The 22,117-nt window shown below is 42.2% G+C and overlaps 1 protein-coding gene and 1 non-coding gene across 2 annotated transcripts; both read right to left on the reverse strand.

Annotated features, from left to right (window-relative positions):
- Positions 1 to 270: 270 nt before the first annotated feature.
- trpm5 (transient receptor potential cation channel, subfamily M, member 5) lies at positions 271 to 19,567 on the reverse strand. The gene is made up of 26 exons (XM_010895921.3): positions 19,516 to 19,567; positions 15,396 to 15,463; positions 15,086 to 15,251; positions 14,128 to 14,308; positions 13,369 to 13,535; positions 12,958 to 13,135; positions 12,459 to 12,523; positions 11,808 to 11,993; positions 11,579 to 11,678; positions 11,322 to 11,440; positions 10,710 to 11,060; positions 10,475 to 10,624; positions 7,428 to 7,551; positions 6,631 to 6,776; positions 5,855 to 5,967; positions 5,593 to 5,694; positions 4,983 to 5,247; positions 4,428 to 4,546; positions 4,038 to 4,170; positions 2,938 to 3,112; positions 2,602 to 2,770; positions 1,916 to 2,094; positions 1,685 to 1,817; positions 1,124 to 1,196; positions 734 to 824; positions 271 to 565 (listed from the first exon to the last, which is right to left on the reverse strand). Exons 1-26 carry the CDS (start codon positions 19,540 to 19,542, stop codon positions 408 to 410), a joined length of 3,738 nt encoding a protein of 1,245 aa, XP_010894223.2. The 5' UTR covers positions 19,543 to 19,567; the 3' UTR covers positions 271 to 407.
- Positions 8,626 to 8,741, reverse strand: LOC114829540. The gene has a single exon (XR_003777453.1). It is a non-coding gene; the product is annotated as a U5 spliceosomal RNA (small nuclear RNA).
- Positions 19,568 to 22,117: the final 2,550 nt, after the last annotated feature.

Here is a 22,117-nt window from a genome sequence, read left to right on the forward strand (position 1 = left end):
TACAAGCTTTGTGTAATTATGGTGTACAAGGAACATTTGTCAAAATATTGCACTTGAATACTTGTATACAGCAATTGAATCCTCTCGGCTTACTATTGGCTACACTGATGAAAATGTCTCAAAAGTTAACACTTTAAACAGTGTACAGTAAGAACAATAGAAAATGTTTCCACCTTATCTTAATATTTGTTTATGCTTGGTTCAGAAATATTCTGGAATGTATTGGTGGCCTTCATTTTAAGTAGAAACCTGGCACTTTGAATCATAGTTGGACACATTTGGATCAAAGCAATTTATTGAATTTGATTCACTCACGTCTCAATCGGCACACCAGATAATTTCCCGTAAAATATTCTCAAAAGGAGTGTTTCTGATTCCAAGCTGGGGATTAAAACACTTCTCATCTGTTATTCGTCGATGTACGGAAACCTCTTGTTGGCTCCATACCCTGAGGGACTTGGTCCAGCCTTTTTTCTCTCTGGGTTTAGCTCCTTATCTGACCCGTTTTGAGGTGGATCTCTGGAAGCACTGGGCTTCACACCTGGTACGCTGGTGTCCTTGACATCTACAAGACGGACATGAGACTGTTCAGTTCCCCCATACCGTAAATACCATGAGACAAATCTCCAAATATTTTGTGTGTTTTAATGTGCATATCCAAAAATGTGTAGCAGAAAACAGACTTCAAACTACTATGTCATCATTGCAATGAGCCACTGGTATAATCACCCACATGGAGCTCTGGGGGCTTCCCTGTTACACTTCAGTGTGCTCTGGGAAAAGCACTCCGCGATCCAGGACAGCACTTCCCCACAGTACCTCACCTGGTGATGGGAAGGACACGCTTCTGAAAACGCGTTTGGTTACACACACACACACACGTGCACTTTCAGGAACTAGTTCATTGTTTCCATTAAGGCTGGCAAGGTAAGTCAGGTCAAGCGCTTGATTCAGTCCACATACGGGAGAGGTTTGATGCAACATTTCTGTGCATGCTGACATTTCATTAAGAAAAAAAACGCTGGAGATGTCAGTTCAATAGGAATATACTTTGCATTCCCTTCAGACATTTCTCCATTCAGATTTAATCTATAATGATATTCCGAGCCCATTTATTAAGTACCTCAGTTTCAATAGATGCCATTCGTTTATCTTGTTCCTTGAATCCGCCAACAATCCTCAATAAGCTCTGAACCCTTTTGTCACAAAAAAAGAAACATTACCTGTCGAAGGTTCAAATGAGAGCTACAGACTGCCGTGACGTATTTCAAAGGAAATAGGTGGTAGGAGTGGGGTTAACATTATTTGCAAACAAATCATTGTCACATTCTGCCAGTTTTCCCTGCCTGTATGTGTCCTTTCCTATGACTGATTATGTCTTGGAAATTGTGAAGCAATTTGCAAAAGGCTCTGGAAATTCAGAGACTGGGACACTTATCCTCTGATGCATATTCCTTCACACCATTTCGCTTCTTATCACTCCTCCTGATCTACCAAGAAGTCGACCGGAACCAACGACCCAGATGGCCGGTGATTCTCAGGCCAACAGCCAACCCTGTCTGACATCCCTCCTACTCACCCCAGTTGTTGATGAGCCAATGCTTATGTGTTTTTGTGGACGGACGAAGCCGCAAACAACATTTCCACACAGGGACGTTATTTAAATAACAATCACTAGGGTTACTTTGAGGAGGTGCTTTTTAATTTCTCCTCGCTGCTCTCCAGGTGCTGGCGTTCCAGTTTGGCCAGGTAATTCTCTTTCTGCACGGTCTCCCAGGTCATCAACCTCTGGTCCAGGCCAGCAGGCAGCTCCCTCTCTGAACAGAAATGTCAACAAAACACCCCTCTGTAAGTGTCTTTAAAATGCAATTAAAACTAACACACCACGGTAGACATTAAATGCATATGGCTATACCCAGACGCTCCAGTTTGGGCTCTGGCCTCTTGACTAGGCTGAGGAGAAGTTGGGAACAGTGGCTGATGATGATGAAGGGCGGGGCCAAGGCAGGACGGCTGTGGTACTCCACAATCAAGTTGTACCTCTGAAACTTCCAGAAGATGTCAGTGTTGCCCTGCACCACCTGGAAGGTGTAGCTGGAAACACAGATGGGGTGGAAATAAGGAAGGGACAGTACAGGGGAGAGAGTATTTAACTTTTTTGTGGTGTTACAAGGTGTGTACATATATAGTTCTATCTGTGTATGGTCATGAAATATACAACCATAATCATATCTGACGGTTATGTGCAAGAAAAGTTGGAAGCCTCCTTTAAAACATTAAAGCTCTGTAGGCAAGGGTCAAGGGCTTGCCTCAGTCTAAACTTATCTGATGTTCCGGGTCTGAGAAAATGATCAGAAGGATCTTTAAATGATTATGCACATTGGGTTTCATTTTTATGTAAATAAGTAAATCCAAACCTCCAGATTAACTTCTGAATAGAACATTTTATTTAGCCCTCAACTAGGACATGTTTCAGTGTCAATTGCCCTTCCTTGGGTAATCGCTGTGTACCAGAGGCTACTCCATTTTCTTCTCCCTATCTTTTTTTCTCCTGGATAGTCATACACTGAGGGTACTCGGGTAAGAAACTCTAAGTCCGACCTGAACATGGCAATGAGGAGGTTGAGAAGCAGAACGTTGGTGACCAAGAGGAAGATGACCAGCAGCAGAATGACTAGCCAGTTGGCGTAGATGTTTGGGCATGGGGGCAAAGTACCCATGACGATCTCCTCTATCTCTGTGGTGCAGTTGGTCTCAGGCATCCGTGCAGCTAGAAGCACGGAGAAACATTTAGGTTCACACCAAGGCCCTTATGTTCATGTACAAATTGCAGCTCAAGATATAAGGCAAAGAAATCCAAGAAGTCACTGCTGAAGGAAATTAGCAAGGAACGCCACGCGAAACTGAACCACGCGTGAACTGACGTTTAAAACTCACCGTCGATCTCCTCCAGTGGGATCTGGCCGAAGATGTGCAGGTAGGGTCGATACAGGACCCTGCGGAACACCCAATCCAGTCGAGGATCGTTGGGGTGGAGGAGGGCCTGTGTGGCCACGCCATACGCTATCAGCCACACGCTCAGGAAGAACAGGAAGAAGAACACGTCCTTCATCTGCCGGGAAGAAAAGAGCAAAGACCTTATCCAGCATCCAGCGTAGAAAAAGTATATATGGCTACAACAACAGTTATGGTTATAACAACAGTTACGTGAAAGCATCATTGGTTCAGAAATCTCTCAGACATTAATGGTAGCTACAGGCATATGGGCCACCATGGAATGTTTTCACGGGAAAAATTCAAGCCTTGACTAATCTTCCACCATTTGGTTGAGTATGGCCATTCAAACTTTTCAATGTACAGATCTGTGTGGGTTGTCTGTAAATGTGCTCCATGGGCTTGAATGGGAGGTTTTTGGATTCCCCACTGCTCTTGAACCATAAAGGTACAAAAGCTGCATTAAGTTACAAAAAAAGCCTTGACCTGACTAAACATTGCATAGATACTATTCCTACTTCATAAACTTCAAAGGTTGTTGTATTCATATTGATTTCAATAGTGGAAGTCAGCTGAAATCAGTACCACAGAAAGTTCAAACTAAAGCTCATTGTACATGGAGCAGATACACCAATCAGTCTTTAGATACCCCTCCACTGCAATAGAAGGAACAGGAATGCCCCCTACTGGCCGCATGGACGGGATATATATACTTTTTCTTTGTATAATTTGTTTCCAGACAGTTCAAAACCCACCTAAGATCTAATGTTTCTACCTAAAACAGACTCACAGCCACCCAAGTCAACAGTTGCGATCTGTATCTGCCTTAAACACATTGTAAATCACCCGCTGTCAGCAGGGCCATAAATCACCAGCCGCATGCTGTTCCACTAGGAGATGCCCAGGCCACATTATGGATGAGTCTATAACTATAGATTGGTTAAAGAGATCTGATCCATTTTGGGCACATGTTGATAAGATTCCGGCAGATTACGAGAGAAGAATATTGACCCACTAAGTGTCCAGTGAAGGCGCTAGTTTACCATTCTCTCCACAATGATGATCTTGGGCCCGAGTTGCTTGTGGATGGCAAAGATGTGGATGAGTCGCAGGGTGAACACCATGAAGTCCAGAGCCAGGACCGTGCGTCCTGCCTCGTACGTGGCTTTCACCATCCTGTAATAAGTATCCTATTCTTTATGAAACTGTTTGGGCTTCATATTCAAATCTGGACCTCAAAGCCTGTTAGATTGTTTTTCATTCTTCCACTATCATTGAGGACTGACATAGACCTGGGATAACAGGATGTGATTAATAATCAGGAAGAAAAATAAAATCAGCAGCTATTTGGTGCTTTTACAATTCTAACACCCCTCTGCTGCATAGTGTTAATGTCACTCTATGAAATTGAATGCAAGAGGAGGGCTGCTGACCTGCAAGACACACCGATTACAAAGAGCAAGATGGCCACCATGTCACACTTGTTCCAGTTATCCTCCACATACAGCTTATACTTCTTCAGGATGCTCATGTCCTCGTCTGTGAAGAAACTCTGTATGGCAAGTATCATGGGGGATTTACAGATACAATTACTGTTAAGTTAATTTTGTAATATTCTATATATAATTTATATTTACAAATAATATAATTTATTTCTGTTTCCATTTATTCAAGCAAAAAATCGCTCAATTGCTTGAGTTTGTCAACGCTGCACTTTTTTTGCTTTAGCCTCACACCCACCTGATGTAACTAATGAAGAGCAGCGATGTGAGTACAGGATATGAGTACAAAATGCATACACGATATGAGTAAGACGTAATGCGTGTAGGTACACAATATGAGTACGATGTGAGTACAGGATTTTAGCACGATATGAATACGATATGAGTACTCATTGAGGTCCCCGTTTCCTGAAATTCCCCCCCCCCCCGTTCATCTTTAAAATGACTGCAGACACAAATAATAGATGAGCAGGTGTGTCAACGTACCTGTCTCAGCTCCTCCAGTACCAGAGTGAAGACCCAGAAGTAAAGCATGATCTCAGGTGCCCCAGGCCCTGCTGGGGGCGGGGGGCGGAAGTCCAGCAGGAGCATGTAGGTGAACAGGATGAGGAAGGCGAAGTACATGATGACGTTGCCTAGGAACACGGTGACCGGGGCGCTCCAGAAGCGATGCCAGCGACGCAGAAGGAAACGCCACCACACGGCAGCGCTACTCTGACTCTCCACGCCACCAGAGGGACCTCCGGAGCCTCTGGACATGTTAGGAATTTTACATGAAAACATTATTTTACATTATTACATATTTTCCACAGGTGTATTAAAATACCTATTTTTCAAATAAATACAAGCAGTGATTTTTGCACACTGCTTGTAAAAGTGGCGCTGTCCAGACAAAACGCGGTCGCAGTGAAACTTATATAAAACGACTCGCAGTCAAACCTATAAAAAAGCATTTTACACTTCCACCCCCCAAAATGTGAGGTCTAATACATCATATTGTTAATCAGAAAAAAAAAGACTGCATCTATATTTGTACCAGACCGTGACATTAACATTAACAGGATTTATATTAAAATAAAATGTTATTCTAACTCACAAGGGGTCATCATCTGTAAGTAGCAGGGCCTTTTCTGTGTCCAGACTGTCCAGCTCCACGCAGTGTTCTTCCTCTCCGTTACGGCTGTCTAACTCCTCCTCACTGAAATACGCACACAGACACAGGAGCACATCCACCTGAACACAGTTACACTCAGACATTGGGTCCACACCTCGGTGGTTGGTAGACATGTGAACACACGACAAACTGTGGAAATGACTTGGGTCACATTGTCTTCATTCATTTGGATTGTTGTTGTGACCTGAACTTGATGAGGTTGGTCCAAATGAGAGGAGGACAGAAGAAGGACAACACCAGTTTGGAGATAGATGTGTCTGTATTCATCGCCCCCCACCAAATCTTGGTGAGGAATCCCTGGAATAAACAATCACTGTGTTATTCTTACCACCACAACACCATGTTCAGCCCATTCTCAGGTTATTTTGAGGTGATGCATATCAGTTTCTATTCCTGGTAAATGAAGCATTTGCCAACTTGGGCAGAAAATCTGCGGTGCCTAAAATGTGTGATTGGATTTAATCACATCCCTTATTTTACAACTGTAGAACACACAGTAACCAGCAGAGGGCACATCACCCGAAGAAAACCCTCTCAAAGGTCACACATAAAGAGATCTATCCAACCAGTCAAACACAAAGAGATCTATCCAACCAGTCACACATGAAGAGATCTATCCAACCAGTCAAACACAAAGGGTTCTATCCAACCAGTCACACATGAAGAGATCTATCCAACCAGTCACAAATGAAGTGATCTTTCCACCTATACATACTGGACTGTGATTTAATGGGCAGACAAATTCTTATCCCTTTTTCCTTTGATACCTGGACTTGAAAGAGACCTGGACTAGAAAGAGACCTGGACTAGAAAGAGACTGGACTAAGGACAAGATCAGCAGCAGCCACACAGCAGTGTCAGCCAAACAGGTGCCTGACATGAACCAGACAAAGAAAATAAAATGTTAGTAATGAGGTCACATGTCTGTCTAAGGTTGTGCGCATGCGTGTGTCACTGCACCTGAACTCCGTCGTGGGCAAAGAAACTCTTGGCATCAGCTTCGGTTGCCAGGTTGAGGACTGTAGACTGATTCCAGCAGCGTGTTCTCCTCACCAGCAGTGCATAGGCCCTGTCCTCGCTGTTAGAGTAACACTCCCCAAACAGATCTGGCAACAAACACACACACATGTACACACACACACACCCAGACTCAACACACCCAGCAACACTTGATGTACAGAGTAATTGGTTGCCTCTGGATTACGATGCAACTTGTACTTTCACTGAAACTCTTACATTCACAGAACCTCTTTTATTCAGTGTGTGTGTGCAAATTTTTTCAGTGTATGTGTGTGTGTGTGTGTGTGTGTGTTTTTTAGGTCTAACTAAATTCATGGGGACAAAATGTCACCATGAGTATAGTAAAACCAGAAAAAATATGACTCATTGGAACCTTTTGCCGGTCCCCATGAGGCAAAAGTCAATTTCCGGCTCAGGGTTTAGGGTCAAACTTACAATTTATTGTATAGTTAGAATTGGGGTTTCTTTAAGGTCCAGGCATTGTTGGTTAAGTTTAGGGTTAAGGTTAGGCATTACATCTAGGTAAAGTTTAGGTATAAATGTTACTTTATTGAGGTTAAGGTTAGGGTTATGTTTAGGATTAGATGAGGGTTAGGTTAAGGTTAGGGTTAGGTTTAGGGTTACAATTAGGGCATTTTCTGGTCCCCATGAGGATAGCTGTACAAACTTGTGTGTATGTGAACCCTTGATACTGCATGTTTTATTTAGTGTGTGCGAATGCGTGCTGTGACTCTCACCTAGGGCAAACTGCTCGTACTTGGCCTCCTTCATGCTGCGTGCTGACTCAGCCTCTGACTCCAGGTGGGCCATCTCCTTGAGGATCTTACAGCCCGCGAGCGCTGCCGCCACAGCTTCGGGACCCTGGCCCAAACAGAGAGACAATGAACCTTGTGGCTTGTGTGTCTGTGTGTACTGGAATTGTTATCAAAGAAAGGGCCAGTTTGAGTTTTACACTGTTAAAGAGAGGACAATTTGTCATCACACAGACAGTGGACATTGTTAGGTTTCGGGGTAAGTTTACGGTTAGAATTAGGTTTAGAATTGGGGTTAAGTTTAGGCATTAAGGGTTAGGTTTAGATTACTGAGGTTAGAGTAAGGATTAGAGTAAGGATTAGAGTAAATCGAACATTTAGGGATTGAGGACAAAGTGAAAATGTAATTCTGGGTATGTGTGTCTAACATACTGTATATTACCTCATTGCTGCTATCTCTGCACATGCTACCTTACTCCTTCAACTTGCCTCGATTGCACATTTAGAATGACATTTAAAATTGCCATTTGCACCCGCACAACTATTTATCCCACTTGTAACATACATTATACTTATTACTTGGAAATATTTTGCCATTCCTCTATTTGCCTTACTTTCACATTTATAATATTGCCATTTGCATTTATACATTCCACTTGTAATATACAAATACTTAATACTTTCTATTTGTTCTTCTGGTTAGATGTTAACTGCATTTTGTTGTACTGTACTTGTTCAATGAGAATAAAGTTGAATGTAATCCAAACTCACTGAGGCCATTGCTATATAATAATTGATTTGACTTTTGAACTGTCTTATTTTTGGCAATAGGATTGATTATTGTTATTATTGGATGTGTTTTGTTCTTGTTTGTTAGCAAGGGCACTGAAATTAGATGGGGTTTTTTTCTTCAAAGATTAGCCTTTTACAAAGAACATTTCTTACATTTTGGATAAAATTTAAGAAATATTAGTTATAATTAAACTAATAATAAAAATATGCATATACAAATATATAAATTGTATGACTGGTTTTCTGCAGTGACTGGCATAAGATGCATAAATGTACTGCGACAGCAAATGGAAATCGGGATAAAACTGAACATATCTCGTTTACACGGCTTCACGCTTGCAGACACATTTCAAATCCAGAATACCGTTCATTTTCTTTAACACCGAAAGGAAGCCCCGCCGTAAGGCAGGGCATCAAAAAATTAGTTGATACTCATAATGTTCCTCTCCACGGAAATCTTTAGTAAAAGGCGAAAGATTTATGCGATCTGAAGAGAAACCAGAGTGTACTGACGTCTGCTGAGTGAATGCAAGGGGGCATTCACCGACAGGACATTCCCTATTGTGGTGATACTTATCTTATTACCCAGAGGAAATATCATGCCCAGCTCAATATGTACATCAGTCTTTACAGATGTTTTACCGAGTATTGGAAGTTACCAAGTTTACCAAGAATACTGTAAAATCTATTAGAAAAAAACTAAAATGTGTCCCGAGATGCATGACGGGTAACATGCAACGCATGCGTCGTTTAAATGTTGACATCGCCTAATCAGAATTCACCAAGAGGCTTTTCTAAGTTTGACAGCTAGTTCCAATGTTACCAATATTCTACCCGTCCTCGGTGTAGTTAGCTTAAGTAACATTTGGTTAGACGGTTAAACTGACCAGTTTCAGTTTGTTGCCAAATCTCTTTCATTTAAATGTTTTTCATTGATATCAAACACATGCGCAACATGGGAATGCCTTGAAAGGAGATACTACAGCCCCACTAAGACAGCAGGCAGATTGCACTTTATTTCGTTATTAGAGAACGCCAGGGGGTCGGAAACAATCCTGTAGGTATTCATTCAAAACTAAAAATGTGGCCGTGTAAAACTTTTTTTTCTCCAGAAATATTGGAGATTTGCGTCCAATAAAAAGTGATTCACTCGAAGTTTTAAACACAGTGCTCAGTAGGGACACCTGCTGGTCAGAATTAAATATTGTATTTATACAGAGATATTTTCCATAGAAGTAGTCTCGCATTGACCAGGGGATTTAGAATGTGGGGTCTTATCCTACATTCATTTTGCCATTCCGCTTTGAAACAAAAACATGATTTCAAGAATAATAAATAATATTGTTTAAACTGGAAACGTTTCATAAACTCTATGAGTATTCGATCTCGTACCACTACATGTTATTGCTTGTAAACCCCCAACATTACATGCCGCCCCACTGCGAAATTTGCAAAATGATGAATACCTATGTTCCACATTTTGAAAATACAATTGCTGTCAGACAACGGAAAACTGTGGAATCCTGTGGAAGAAGCAAGTTTATGAACAGCAACTGGTCTTTACATGTGATTTCGAGACGTGACACATAAACGAAATATGACCTACATTAAATGTTCAATTGTTGAATTGTTTATGTCTTTTCAGGGATCTGTGAATTATATTTTCGTACTTGTTTTATTAAGTCAATCAATCAAATGTATCTATAAAGCCCTTTTTACCACAGCAGTTGTCACAAAGTGCTTTACAGAGACACCCGGCCGTAAACCCCAAGGAGCAAACAACAGTAGTGTTGAAAATGGAAAGACATTCCCAGAGAGCAACAATGATGACTGTCACTATTTTCCTGGTGTTTCTTTCATTTTTGTGTCAGGTTAAGCTGTTACATCTTCTCACACCTACAGCAAAATTGACGAACATATGCTGGCAACATCTGTGTATGAGGGAAACAAACGTTTCGACATCCGCTTGCTTTTTCAATTTCCGACAAGCCATTTATGCAATGCAATTTGATTAATATGTGGACTAAATTCCAGACAAAACACACTTCAACTGTCTGTGTGACGCACAGCTTTATGGCGGAAATGCAACAACGACATATGTGTTATTGGAGGCGTTAATTTACAACTGCCCCGTCTTGACACCGGCCAGCGGTAACGCCATAGCTACCGTACTTGACCCTCATTTGAATAATGCTTTTGGAGGTATGTTTCAGGGCTAGGATCTCTGGGAGGGCACCGACCATGGCCCAGAAGTAATTGGCCATCCGCTGTCGGTTCTGGAGAACTGCCCAGAGGAACAGGTCCCTCCATGGGTGCTCACAGCGCTCTTCCATCTCGGCCGGGCTCTTTTGGTTGTTAAAGTGACGACCCGCCTTCCTGCCTGTTTTTCCCTAGAGAACACACACACACGCGCGTGAGGACAATGTAGAAATGATCTGTCCCTGTCACCTAGGGAACTGTCTCCCTGGTACCCACCGTGGGCAGCTTCTGGTAGAAGCCTTTACATGAGTCATGCAGGAAGTCTTTCAGCACTTTGGACACCTCGTGCAAGGTGAAGCGCGTCTTCCGTTCCCCACTGTCTGGTCTGTTGTGGTCTTGAGGGGGGCCGGGGTTCCGTGCTGAGCCCAGGAGGAGCTGTTTCTCCTGGTGTTTCTTCAGGAGGAGGAGGTGGAGGAGGCTTTTCTCAGACACAGAGCAGTATAGCTCCTGCAAACGTCCGTAGGTTAGGAACTCGCCCAGGCATACGCCATTGTCCACGAAAAGACGCACAAAGTCGGGCTTGTCATTGACCAGCGCGTCCATCATCACCTCCTCCAGGTCGCGTGCCTGTCAAGGCCAGTAGATAACGTTATTATATTAGCAACAATGTGTTGTTCTACAGGTACAGTGTTGGGCTGTAATATTATAGATATACTGTATTTACCACACCATAAATTGTTTCTAACATGATCTCATTAGGGAAGATTTTGAAGTTGGAGAAAATGGATCACCAAAACGAATCTCAGTACTAGGCATATTGTTTTTAGGACATAGGTGAATGAGAAGGGCAATAGAGGATGGGCTTCACACGCTGCCTTTCCCTCTCACCGTCCACTCCACATCCCCATTGAAGATATGGCTCTTAGCGATGTCCACCCTGTTCCAGGCCACCGCCAGTTTTAGTTCATCCAAGAAGTCCTGAGCCTCCTGACTCTGGCTTTTACAGGCTGTGTGCCACATGCAAGGCAAATGTTAGAGGTCAAAAGTTCAGGTTAGGGGTTTTGTGTTCCTTATGCATTGTCAATATGCCTGGCATTCTTTTTAAATCAGTTGTGTCGACTACAGAAGAGCATTTTGCACAGTACCTTTAACCAAGGCTTTGAGGATGACCGTGTCCAGCTCAGAACTCTCCTGCTCAGGCTTGTGAACCGTCAGGAGGTGGTCGTGGTCCAGTATCTTCTGGATCTGAAGTACAATCCATAATCAATTAATCTATATCTGTCAATTAGTCTGTTTGTCTCTCTTATCTGTCTCTATGGTCCTCACCACCTTATTAGTCTGTTTGTCTCTCTTATCTGTCTGTAAGGTCCTCACCAGCTTGGCCCAGTTTGTGATGTCGGTGCTGTGGTGCACCCTGGGAAAGGTGTCCAACAGGAGCATCTGCACACTGTCCAAGTCCCAGCAGCCGCGGTTCATCAGCGTGACCAGTATGTCGGCCATGCCCCCCGATCCCGCCAGGATCAGCCAGGGCGTGGCGTTCCCTATGCCCTTATACATCCTCTATACACAGGGACACAGGAGCATTGGTTAATTAGCACACAAACACACAAACACACACACACGCACACACACACAGCAACATTGGTGACTCAGTCTATGTTGTAATGCAAGATTTGTCATTAATTTATAATTATTTAAAATGTGTGTGGGATTGGGGAGGTGTTTTTTTGGGTTCTAGAGTGGTCCTGTGCCCTGAGCCCCTGACTTCGGTGCAAGCCCTGCTACAGCATCAACTCAATGCTCTTTCAGCAAAAACCCACGCTAACTTTCCACGCTTTCCTGTGCAATAAAGCACAAAAAATACCAGAAAACAGTCCGTCTTAAAAAAAGTGTTTTGAATAAATTTGCGAGGGCAACATAGTACAAAGGCCTTATGCTATGAGACTTTAAATGTTCTTACAGGTTTATGGCACATAAATAATAATAGTAATAATACCCCATTCCACTTTTCAGAATGTGACAAACCTGTAGGATATGGGGTTCCCCGTGTACCAGAAGACACAGCACTGGGATCTCAAAGCTACCCGCACCTGAGGGGAACATGGAGGCTTTTTAAGACCTAGATTACTCCTTGAAACCATTATTTCTTTGGATCAAATGCAGCACTTTTCCTGACGCAACACATATGTGCAGTGTTAGAAATGGCACACAGTGAACATCAGTAACATTCACACATTGTTTTAAGCTTGGGTTTGAGTTTAAAGGCATGTGGACCCATCTGGTCAATTCAGCCCTCTTTCTGCTTGCCAGACAGTCAAATGAACACTGGGATACTCTTTGTAAAAAATCTATGAGCAACCTGAAGAAAGTTTAAGGTAGTATCTGGAACCATTGCTGACTTTGTCACAATGATTGGAAGTCCACAGGAACGGCTAGCATGGTGTCCATGTGTTCACCTGACCCCCGCTGTAAGTGGAATGAAGGGCTTTGTGGGAAAACGGTCTCCTAATCCCAGGTGTATTACCTCCGTAACCCGTGCGCTGCAGGGAGATGTGCTTGAGTAGCTTGACCCTCATCTCGCTGGTGGCCCCGGGGCGCTGAGGATCCTCCTCCACCAGGATAAAGTGGGAGTGGTTACAGTCCAGGGGATACACTGTGCCGTGGGGTAGGTCCTGAGGTTCCACGACGGCAGGCTGATCTGGCTACACGAGGACAAACGCCAGGCCACTCAGAAAACAGGACAGACTCTGCTCTGAAAACTCCTCAGACCTCTCGTCTCTCACTCTCTTAGACCATGTTCACACTTCAAATAAGCTAAAGTTATCTCAGCAACTCACACATGGGACACACGTGTTTACAATGAATGTGTTGTCCACACACGGGCGACTAAATCAACGGCTTGTATATGAATTCTGCCCCGGATGTTTTCAGAGACCTTAGCAGCAAGTAGCGCTTCTCTGTTGTGGATCATGTTCCAGGGAGCGATGCCGATGGCAACAACCTTGACCTTAGAGGAAGTGCTGGCCAGAGAGTGGTCCCGGACAGCCTGGCCCAGGTGTTTGGTGATGCCAAAGCGAAGACCATTGGTCAGAATCCATGCACCTGTGAGACAGGAACGATGTTTTGTTTTATGTCCCCTTTCTTTCCATCTTATTCTGTCCCACCTGCTCATTTCAGAACAGGGGTCTCAAACATATGCCTGCATGGCTATAATGACAATGGCTTGATGTGATGCGACCCGGTTAAATTCTTCTGTTCTTTATTGCACACACAAGCAGACAGCACGATTACAAGAAACTCTCACGAGTCTAGAAACACACTGAGTACGCAAACAGAGGAGGAAGGAACAAACAATTCATTTTCTTTCACCGAACAGAAAGAGAAAAAGTAAAAAAACACAAAAAGGATTGACCCCATTAATCCCTCCCACTCCCCCTCAACAGACATGCCCTCTCCCCCCAAATCGCTCCCCTTTACTGCTCTGGAGAAAGGTCAGGCAAATAAAGCCGCAGACTGCACACCAGAAGATAAGTGCATCAGAGGTATAATTTAGAATGTGACATTTCACAGTGCCAAAAGTTCTAAGAAAGGCTGCCAGGTCTTAAAATGTGGGTACATTTTTAGTGATCTTACCAAAACCAAAGAGTGAGCGTGAGTGTGTCTACAGTACTTGTGTAAATACTATAAGTCTCGCCTGTGCTCTGGGCAGCCTTGACCAGTCCTTTCCTCACGGTATCCCTGAGCCAGGGTTTCATCTGGGCCAGCTCATCTCCTCCCACCAGCGCCACCACCAGGTGTGGAGGAGCAAGGCCCCACTGCTCCGTCAGCAGCTGGTAGATTAAAACAGGATCTGTGGAGCTACAGACCCGCACAAACTATGCAAAGAAACATATTGTGTCAATTCGTTTTGTCAAGGAATACATCTCTTACTTTATATTTGTCTGGCACTGAGTAATATTTCTTTACTGAATTTAGTGCATTAATTATTTGGCAATTTATATTGTTTTGCAAATTCTGGCATGTTAGTGTGGAAATACATCAACATCCTGCACTTACTCTAGATACACACAATCAGTTTCTGTTCACTGACTCTTCTCTTTAATGGGACCAGTATTTAATTTAATAACTGTATAACAACTGTTAGTTGAAAAGTTGATTGAAAACATATACATATGATATACAACAGAAAGGTAAACATTAAATAAACATTACAATTACACTAACAGCCGGACATATGGATGGTAGACCTAACATATGGATGATGGACATACAGATGATAGACATATGGATGACAGACATATGGATGATTGACATACAGATGATAGACATATGGATGGTAGACATACAGATGATAGACATATGGATGATAGACATATGGATGATAGACATATGGATGGTAGACCTAACATATGGATGATGGACATACAGATGATAGACATTTGGATGGTAGACCTGACATATGGATGATAGACATATGGATGGTAGACCTGACATATGGATGATAGACATATGGATGGTAGACCTAACATATGACCTAACATATGGATGGTAGACCTAACATATGACCTAACATATGGATGATAGACATATGGATGATAGACATGTAGTGTGGATGATGTGATGCTGCTACTCGATGGTTGATCAAGTGTTACCTTGCCCCTTGTCCTGGTGGGGCCAGTGAAGTCAATGTCACCGACTCGTCCTATGGCCCAGTGGCTCCTGTCCCCCCCCGCTCCACGGGCCCCTAGTCCTCTGCCTCGGCCCACAGCCGCCACCGCCTCATCCAGCTGAGAGTAGCACCTACAGCCCGATAAAGCACTGCAAACGTATAGAGAAATATAGAGAAAATACATACACACACCTAGGAACAGATTTTACGTAACACACAGTGCTGTTTACAGTACAGTCATTCACAAGCCGCCATTACAAACAATCACACTAACAGATTAAACCAAAACACACCTTGGCTCCTGTGACCACTCTAATGTATCCCCGCATCGTGGACACTGCCTCCGCTGTGGCAACGCCCCCTGTAGACACAAAACGCACAGCGCACAATGTGACCTTCACCCCAGAACCACATTTTGCATCATCATTCATGAGGTATCTTCAAGAGCTTAGACCAAACAATGCAAATCATGTAGTATTTTCATTTTTCGATCCGCATGCAAAAAGCTTCCTTCCTGAGTTCTGGCCTAAAAATTTACCACAAACCCTCAGTGGAAGAAAAGGAAGCTCAAATGCAGAGCCATGACAAGCCTTCTCATCCCCAGTGAGGTGAGAACGGACTCCTGTTTGGCTTCACTTGCTTTTCAACAATGAAACAAAACAGTTCAGGATGTCATGGCAATAACTCACCCCAATAAATGAATAGTGTTGCGTTGGCTTTGTAAGTGAGACCTACAACATAGGTAGTAGTGGCTAGTTGTGGAGAGTACATCTTCATGTATTTCTAAATCGCATTTAAGAGAAAAGTCTTAAGAGCAGAGCCACCTTGTTTTTGTAGCACCTCCCAGGAACATCAATCAAATGGATTTTCATCACCATTTGTTTGCACATTAATCAGAGGTGATTTGGATACTACACTTCCCAGGAGGCAATGTGATATATGGTTCCTTAGGGGAGGCATTTTAATATTATCTCTGCCTGTGTATTTAAGAGATCTGCTCAAAACCACCGGGACAGCATACCTTTTATCTGTACATATTATAGCCAACTAAACTAATAATAAAATGCAAATGGCACAACTGCATCAAAAGTGCATACACACACTGACCGGGCAGTTTATCGAGAAGACCTACTCCTAAGAGCCAAACAGCCAATCATGCGATGGCAACTCAATACATAAAGCATGCAGACATGGTTACGAGGTTTACTTGTTGTTCGACTAAACATCAGAAACCGGGAGACTTTACAACAGCTGTGTGCAGTAGGGCGTCACCAGTGCACAACATTTCGAACCTTGCAGAAGACGAAGGATAAAGGAGAGCCCACCTAATTGTAGATTAGGTGTACCTAATAAAGTGGCCGGTTAGTGTAAGCCAGTCACTTAAAGGATGTAAAGCAGAATATAAAATGGAACAGGACATTATCACAGGGAGCTGGGCGGACAGGGAGATTGGGAGTGGGAACAGCGTTAAGGATGTGAAGATGAATTGGCCTGCCATAAATTATGCCCCTTTATGCTACTGAAATAAATGGTTGACTTGTCCTTTTGTTTTTGATGTGGGCCATTAATCACAGGACCGCGTGTTGGTAGTCAGATGAGATTATGCACTCCTGTTTTTAATACTTCTGTTTTTCTAGGACTGTGTGCCGTTCTGCAAAGTCAGGGGCAAAGGGACCGATGTGCTGCTGATGGCCCAGGAGTGTACCAGAGACAAGGAAGACTTTAAACAGAACAGATAAAAGACGGGGTCCTCTTTTTTTACTGGACCAAGAACAGCGAATCTGTCTATCTGTCTATCTGTCTGACTGACTGACTGTTTGCTAGCTACAAGCTTCAATAGCTATATTATAGTAAGCCTAAAGTACAACTGTTTACAGTTATATTGAGATGGACAAACTCCACCGACAAGGACCATTTCGGAGTCATTGTTTTCATTATAGGTTCTGTATAGCTATTAGCTAGCCATCTACGGTAATCTCTTTCTAATTTAATGCGTTGATTGTAGTGTTGATGGACGATGGACAAACTGCACCTACAAGGACCATTTCAATTAACATAGCGTAGTTCACATATTGTAGTCGTTGGCTATTCAACTGTCACTGTTTTCTAAAGAAACAAACCAGCCATAGAGTGATTGGAGTCATTGTTTTCATTACAGGTACCATATAGTTATTAGCCAGCCGTCTACAGTAATCTATTCTAATTAAACGCATTGATTCTGGTGTTGTTGTTGTCGGGTTGGATATTAATAGGTAATGTTTTGAGGCCCATGTGGGCTACACACCAGCGTAGTTGTTAGCGACACAGAGTCGCCACACAGTTGACCAGGGTTCAATCCTTGCCATGGACCAAACAAAGTATGCATTAGGATTTGTTGAGGATAGGATAAAACTTTGCTAGCTTCAGCAACTACATTATAGTAAGCCTAAAATAAAACTGTTTACGGTTAAATTGCGATGGACATTTGCTCCAACATGGACCATTGCGGAGTCATTGTGTTGCGATCCTTTCATACCTGCTGTTGGTTTGTATGTTAACAGGTAATGTAGCGAACTAGTTTTCAAGAACCGTGGAGTTTCAACTAATTGGTTTGACAGTGCAGGAAGTAAGCAGACACCACATCTCTACACACGTGCAACAACACCTGCTGTTTGAATAGCGTAGTAGTTAAAGACACAGTCTGTCACATAGAACACTGTGGATCTAATCCAGCCAGGGCAACAACATTCATTCCTTCTAATCTGAAGGCTGAACTAGGCTTGCCTGGTTTTCTTGTTTGCCCCTGTGAGGAATTACCATCTCAACTTTATGAATGGAAATAACCATAAAACATGTGTCCCCTATCGGAAGCGATTATGCGTTTGCCTCTGAGTCAACATTGCTCAGCAGTGCTCATTTGCCTTGGGACTTCATCGCGTGTTTAAAGGCAATCATAAAAGATGGAAAGGTTTAGGGTACAGGCCTGCACAAAGTAAACAACAAGCATCTTCAGTCTGTCAGCTTTATGTGTTTGGCCGCCTTTGACATAAATTGTATTTGAATAAACACCAAGGGCCGGTTTCGCAGACAGACGGTTTCGCAGTTTAGTCTAGGACTTTAAAATGTGGTTCAAAGGAAAACTCCATTAAGCTTGTTGTTTTAGTACTAGACTAGGCTTAATTTGTGTCTGCAAAACTGGCCACAATAGTTTGGAAAGGTAATGGGAAAATGTCCCAACCACAACTCAATCATGTAGATAAACATATCCCTTTGTCATCGACTTTTCTTTCACATAAAAGTGAGACTGGTGTCATGAAAAGGCCAAATTTGAATGGGGATGGGGAGGGCATAGGGCAGTGTATGAGGCAAAAGACCATTGTCCATGCAAATATAACATTTGCATGCTAAGTTACAGAAAGAGCAGAGACAAATAAAGGTTGACTCAACATACATTCGTAAAACAAAAAATAGCCACAGTCAGATTATGAGTTTACTCAACAAAATATTTTTTGTTCATTCAGTGTATGATTGTGATGCAAATTTGTGCAATAGAATTGTGGGTTTGCTGAACATTCAGCACTTGATGTCATCTTTAATATTAAAGTAAAGATGGCCTTTTTTCTATGCCCATTACATCAATACATCTCACCAAAGTGGTGGTGGTCTGAAACTTGAGGTTTACAGGCCACATCAAGACAACAAGTCACATTATGCTGACTTGCAAAGTTATGTGTAATTTCTATTGGAATCCAGCCACAGTGAGTATATCCAGTTGAAACTTATGATCAGCCACAGTATGCATTGAGAATGATTTGCAGGGACGGGAAGATTCATGAAACATATTAATTTACTGGAACAGTTTTCTTAGTAACAGGTGCAATAAGTCCGATTTCTAACATAAGTTTGAAAATATTTATGCTATGTATGTTAGTATTGCAACTTCTAAATATAATCAAGAGCATCATCAGAAAAAAGTTGCACAAAAAGTAGCATTTCGGGAATAAAAAAAAAATCTGATTGCACATTATTATATTTATTATTATTTATTTGTTATTATAGTCTGTAGTAAAATGTCCTTACAGATATTGTCATATTACGTAGGCTGACATTTCACTAGAATAGTACAATAGTATTACAGAATTGGCCATCTCATTATTAGACTGTGAAATATTTCTAAGAACAACATATGCTTCAGAGAAGGATGCTTTTTAAAAGGGTGAGCTTAAGAAATCTGTTCTAGTGTTGTTGTAAGCCTAAGACTCCCATAGAGCTAAACTTCATGGTGATGACATAAATGCATAAATTGTGACAACACATCAACAAAGATACGTGTATCATACTTTCCCATGCAAGTTAAGTCTAACAGGTACACTTTACTACCCAATTTCTGATCGTGTGTGCTGCACACAAAGACTAGCTAACGTAGTTACTTACCAGAGGTGTTTCCTGTTGCTCGGACATGCCTGTGGTCTAATATGTGGACAGCTTCTCTCCTGTCTTCAAAGAGCCTGAGACTTATGATACCAGGTGAGCCCTTTGAGCCTCCAGGAAGAAGCAGGCAGGTAAGCCACGCCCCAGCCTTATTCTGACCAATGATATTTGGCAATGAGCTCCATTTTATTTGCACCATTATCTTCACAAGTTCACCTGTACAGGAGTTGCATCAGGACCATCTAGCCCAGGAGTACCAAGGACCATCTAGCCCCATCTAGCCCAGGAGTACCAAGGACCATCTAGCCCAGGAGTACCAAGGTATGACAATGTCATTATCCAAATGATTATTGTAATTCATTGGCGATTTGGCATATTAACAAACCCCAACCTTGCAACAAAAGTTCTCGCCACTTTTGTTGGAATAGAGCACATTTTAGAGTTTTAATTCATATTTCCTGTCTATTTCCTGTTTATCTATAGCAGGGAAAAGAGCATATTCCTTATACCAGGGGTCATTTACCAAATAAGTTGGTTTCATTACAGTTCTTTCAGACTTTCAGACACATGCTGTGTCCAGGTCCTGACAGGTCTTTATGAATAACTTACTGGATGTAGATATGCCCTGAAAGAAGAAAGAAATGTGATTGGTTGACTTGGAGTGGAGTTTATGTGTCATCTCTGGAGTCACTCAGTATAAATTCAATTTAAATTAAAATGGATGAGGCAAGGGATTCTGTAAGTGATAGGGTTAGGTAAGTGTAAGGGTTAGGTAAGTGATAGGGTTAGGTAAGTGATAGGGTTAGGTAAGTGATAGGGTTAGGTAAGTGTAAGGGTTTGGTAAGTGTAAGGGTTAGGTAAGTGTAAGGGTTAGGTAAGTGTAAAGGTTAGGGTTAGGTAAGTGATAGGGTTAGGTAAGTGATAGGGTTAGGTAAGTGTAAGGGTTTGGTAAGTGTAAGGGTTAGGTAAGTGTAAAGGTTAGGTAAGTGTAAGGATTTGGTAAGTGTAAGGGTTAGGTAAGTGTAAGGGTTAGGTAAGTGTAAGGGTTAGGTAAGTGTAAAGGTTAGGGTTAGGTAAGTGTAAGGGTTAGGTAAGTGTAAGGGTTAGGTAAGAGTTAACGTGGAAGGGTAGTGATAATTGTTATGGTTCAGTGTGGGGAAAAGCACTAACCCTGTTCAAATGTCCAATCAGAGCATTCAGCCCATTAAAAACGTACTCCACCCTCTAATTTAATCAACCATCATAATAATTTCTGCTTTTCATATGCCTCCGAATACATGTTTAAGTAAAACTAACCATGAGTGTTGGTGACAGGGCGTGCATGTAGGTAAAACTAACCATGAGTGTTGGTGACAGGGCGTGCATGTAGGTAAAACTAACCATGAGTGTTGGTGACAGGGCGTGCATGTAGGTAAAACTAACCATGAGTGTTGGTGACAGGGCGTGCATGTAGGTAAAACTAACCATAAGTGTTGGTGACAGGGCGTGCATGTAGGTAAAACTAACCATGAGTGTTGGTGACAGGGCGTGCATGTAAGTAAAACTAACCATGAGTGTTGGTGACAGGGCGTGCATGTAGGTAAAACTAACCATGAGTGTTGGTGACAGGGCGTGCATGTAGGTAAAACTAACCATGAGTGTTGGTGACAGGGCGTGCATGTAAGTAATAATAAGGGCTTCGTTACTCCGAGAGCTTTTCAATGGGGTTGTTCACAACCACTTTTTATACAGCCATATCTGTGGGAAATCACATTGGGAATCATATTTGTCGCTCATAATGCAACTTTTTGTTGCACTGAAGATCCCAAATAAAGACTCTACAGGTTTCTGTATGTGGATGCTCTAAAACATGCCACTAGAGGTCAGTATATCACTGTAGGGTTAAAAAATATCTATTTAAAAATACAGGTCCAAGGCACAAAATTCTATGAGCGCAAACTAGTTAACACATGCAAATGTTTTGAGATGAATTTAGCATAGATTGTAGGAACTATGTACCTCTCCCCCCTAAAAAATATGTGAAATTATTTGATATGACAATGAAAGTGTTTTGAGCGTGCCTTAAGCTTTGTGCATTAAAACCATCCATCCGTAGTTTCCGTGAATCTGATTGGTCAAGACACACGCAATATTGAAGAATTCATAATGTACATTAAGATAATATATTAAGGAATTTAAATGACTGTAAGATTAGTAATGGATTACAATATGGTCGTTAAAATGGTTGCGCATACACTGACGTCACCATGTGTGGTTAAATGCCAGGGCCATATTTGTCCCAGTCTGCCCCTGAATGATAAACGTTATAATTAATAAGAACATAAACAACCCGTATAACGCAACAGCCATGAAATAACCTCATATTACGCTGATTCTAAAAAAAATGTTTTAGTTATATATGCTATGTGTCTATTTTTTCCACTAAGGACTTGGAACCTTTTGGTCGTAAAGTAACAATCCCTCCTTGCAGCGTAGAAATCATTAAACCAATACGCAGAAGTCAACTTTATTTGACGCCATTCCAAATACCCCCCACAAAGCGAAGTATTAAGAAAGGGGGCGTGAATAATCAGGGACAACCAATAGCAAGGACCGACCATTGCGG

The sequence above is a fragment of the Esox lucius genome, chromosome 2 (genome assembly GCF_011004845.1).
Source record: "Esox lucius isolate fEsoLuc1 chromosome 2, fEsoLuc1.pri, whole genome shotgun sequence".
NCBI classification, from domain to species: domain Eukaryota; kingdom Metazoa; phylum Chordata; class Actinopteri; order Esociformes; family Esocidae; genus Esox; species Esox lucius.

What these genes read in the sequence shown, in the direction of transcription:
- trpm5 (XM_010895921.3), bottom strand. Translation starts at nt 19,542, where the DNA reads ATGTCCGAGCAACAGGAAACACCTCTG. An exon ending in GAGTGGTCACAGGAGCCAAG is followed by an intron (nt 15,252 to 15,395) that starts GTGTGTTTTGGT and finishes ATACGTTTGCAG; the next exon opens with TGCTTTATCGGGCTGTAGGT. An exon ending in CAAGGCTGCCCAGAGCACAG is followed by an intron (nt 13,536 to 14,127) that starts GCGAGACTTATA and finishes CCTGTCTCACAG; the next exon opens with GTGCATGGATTCTGACCAAT.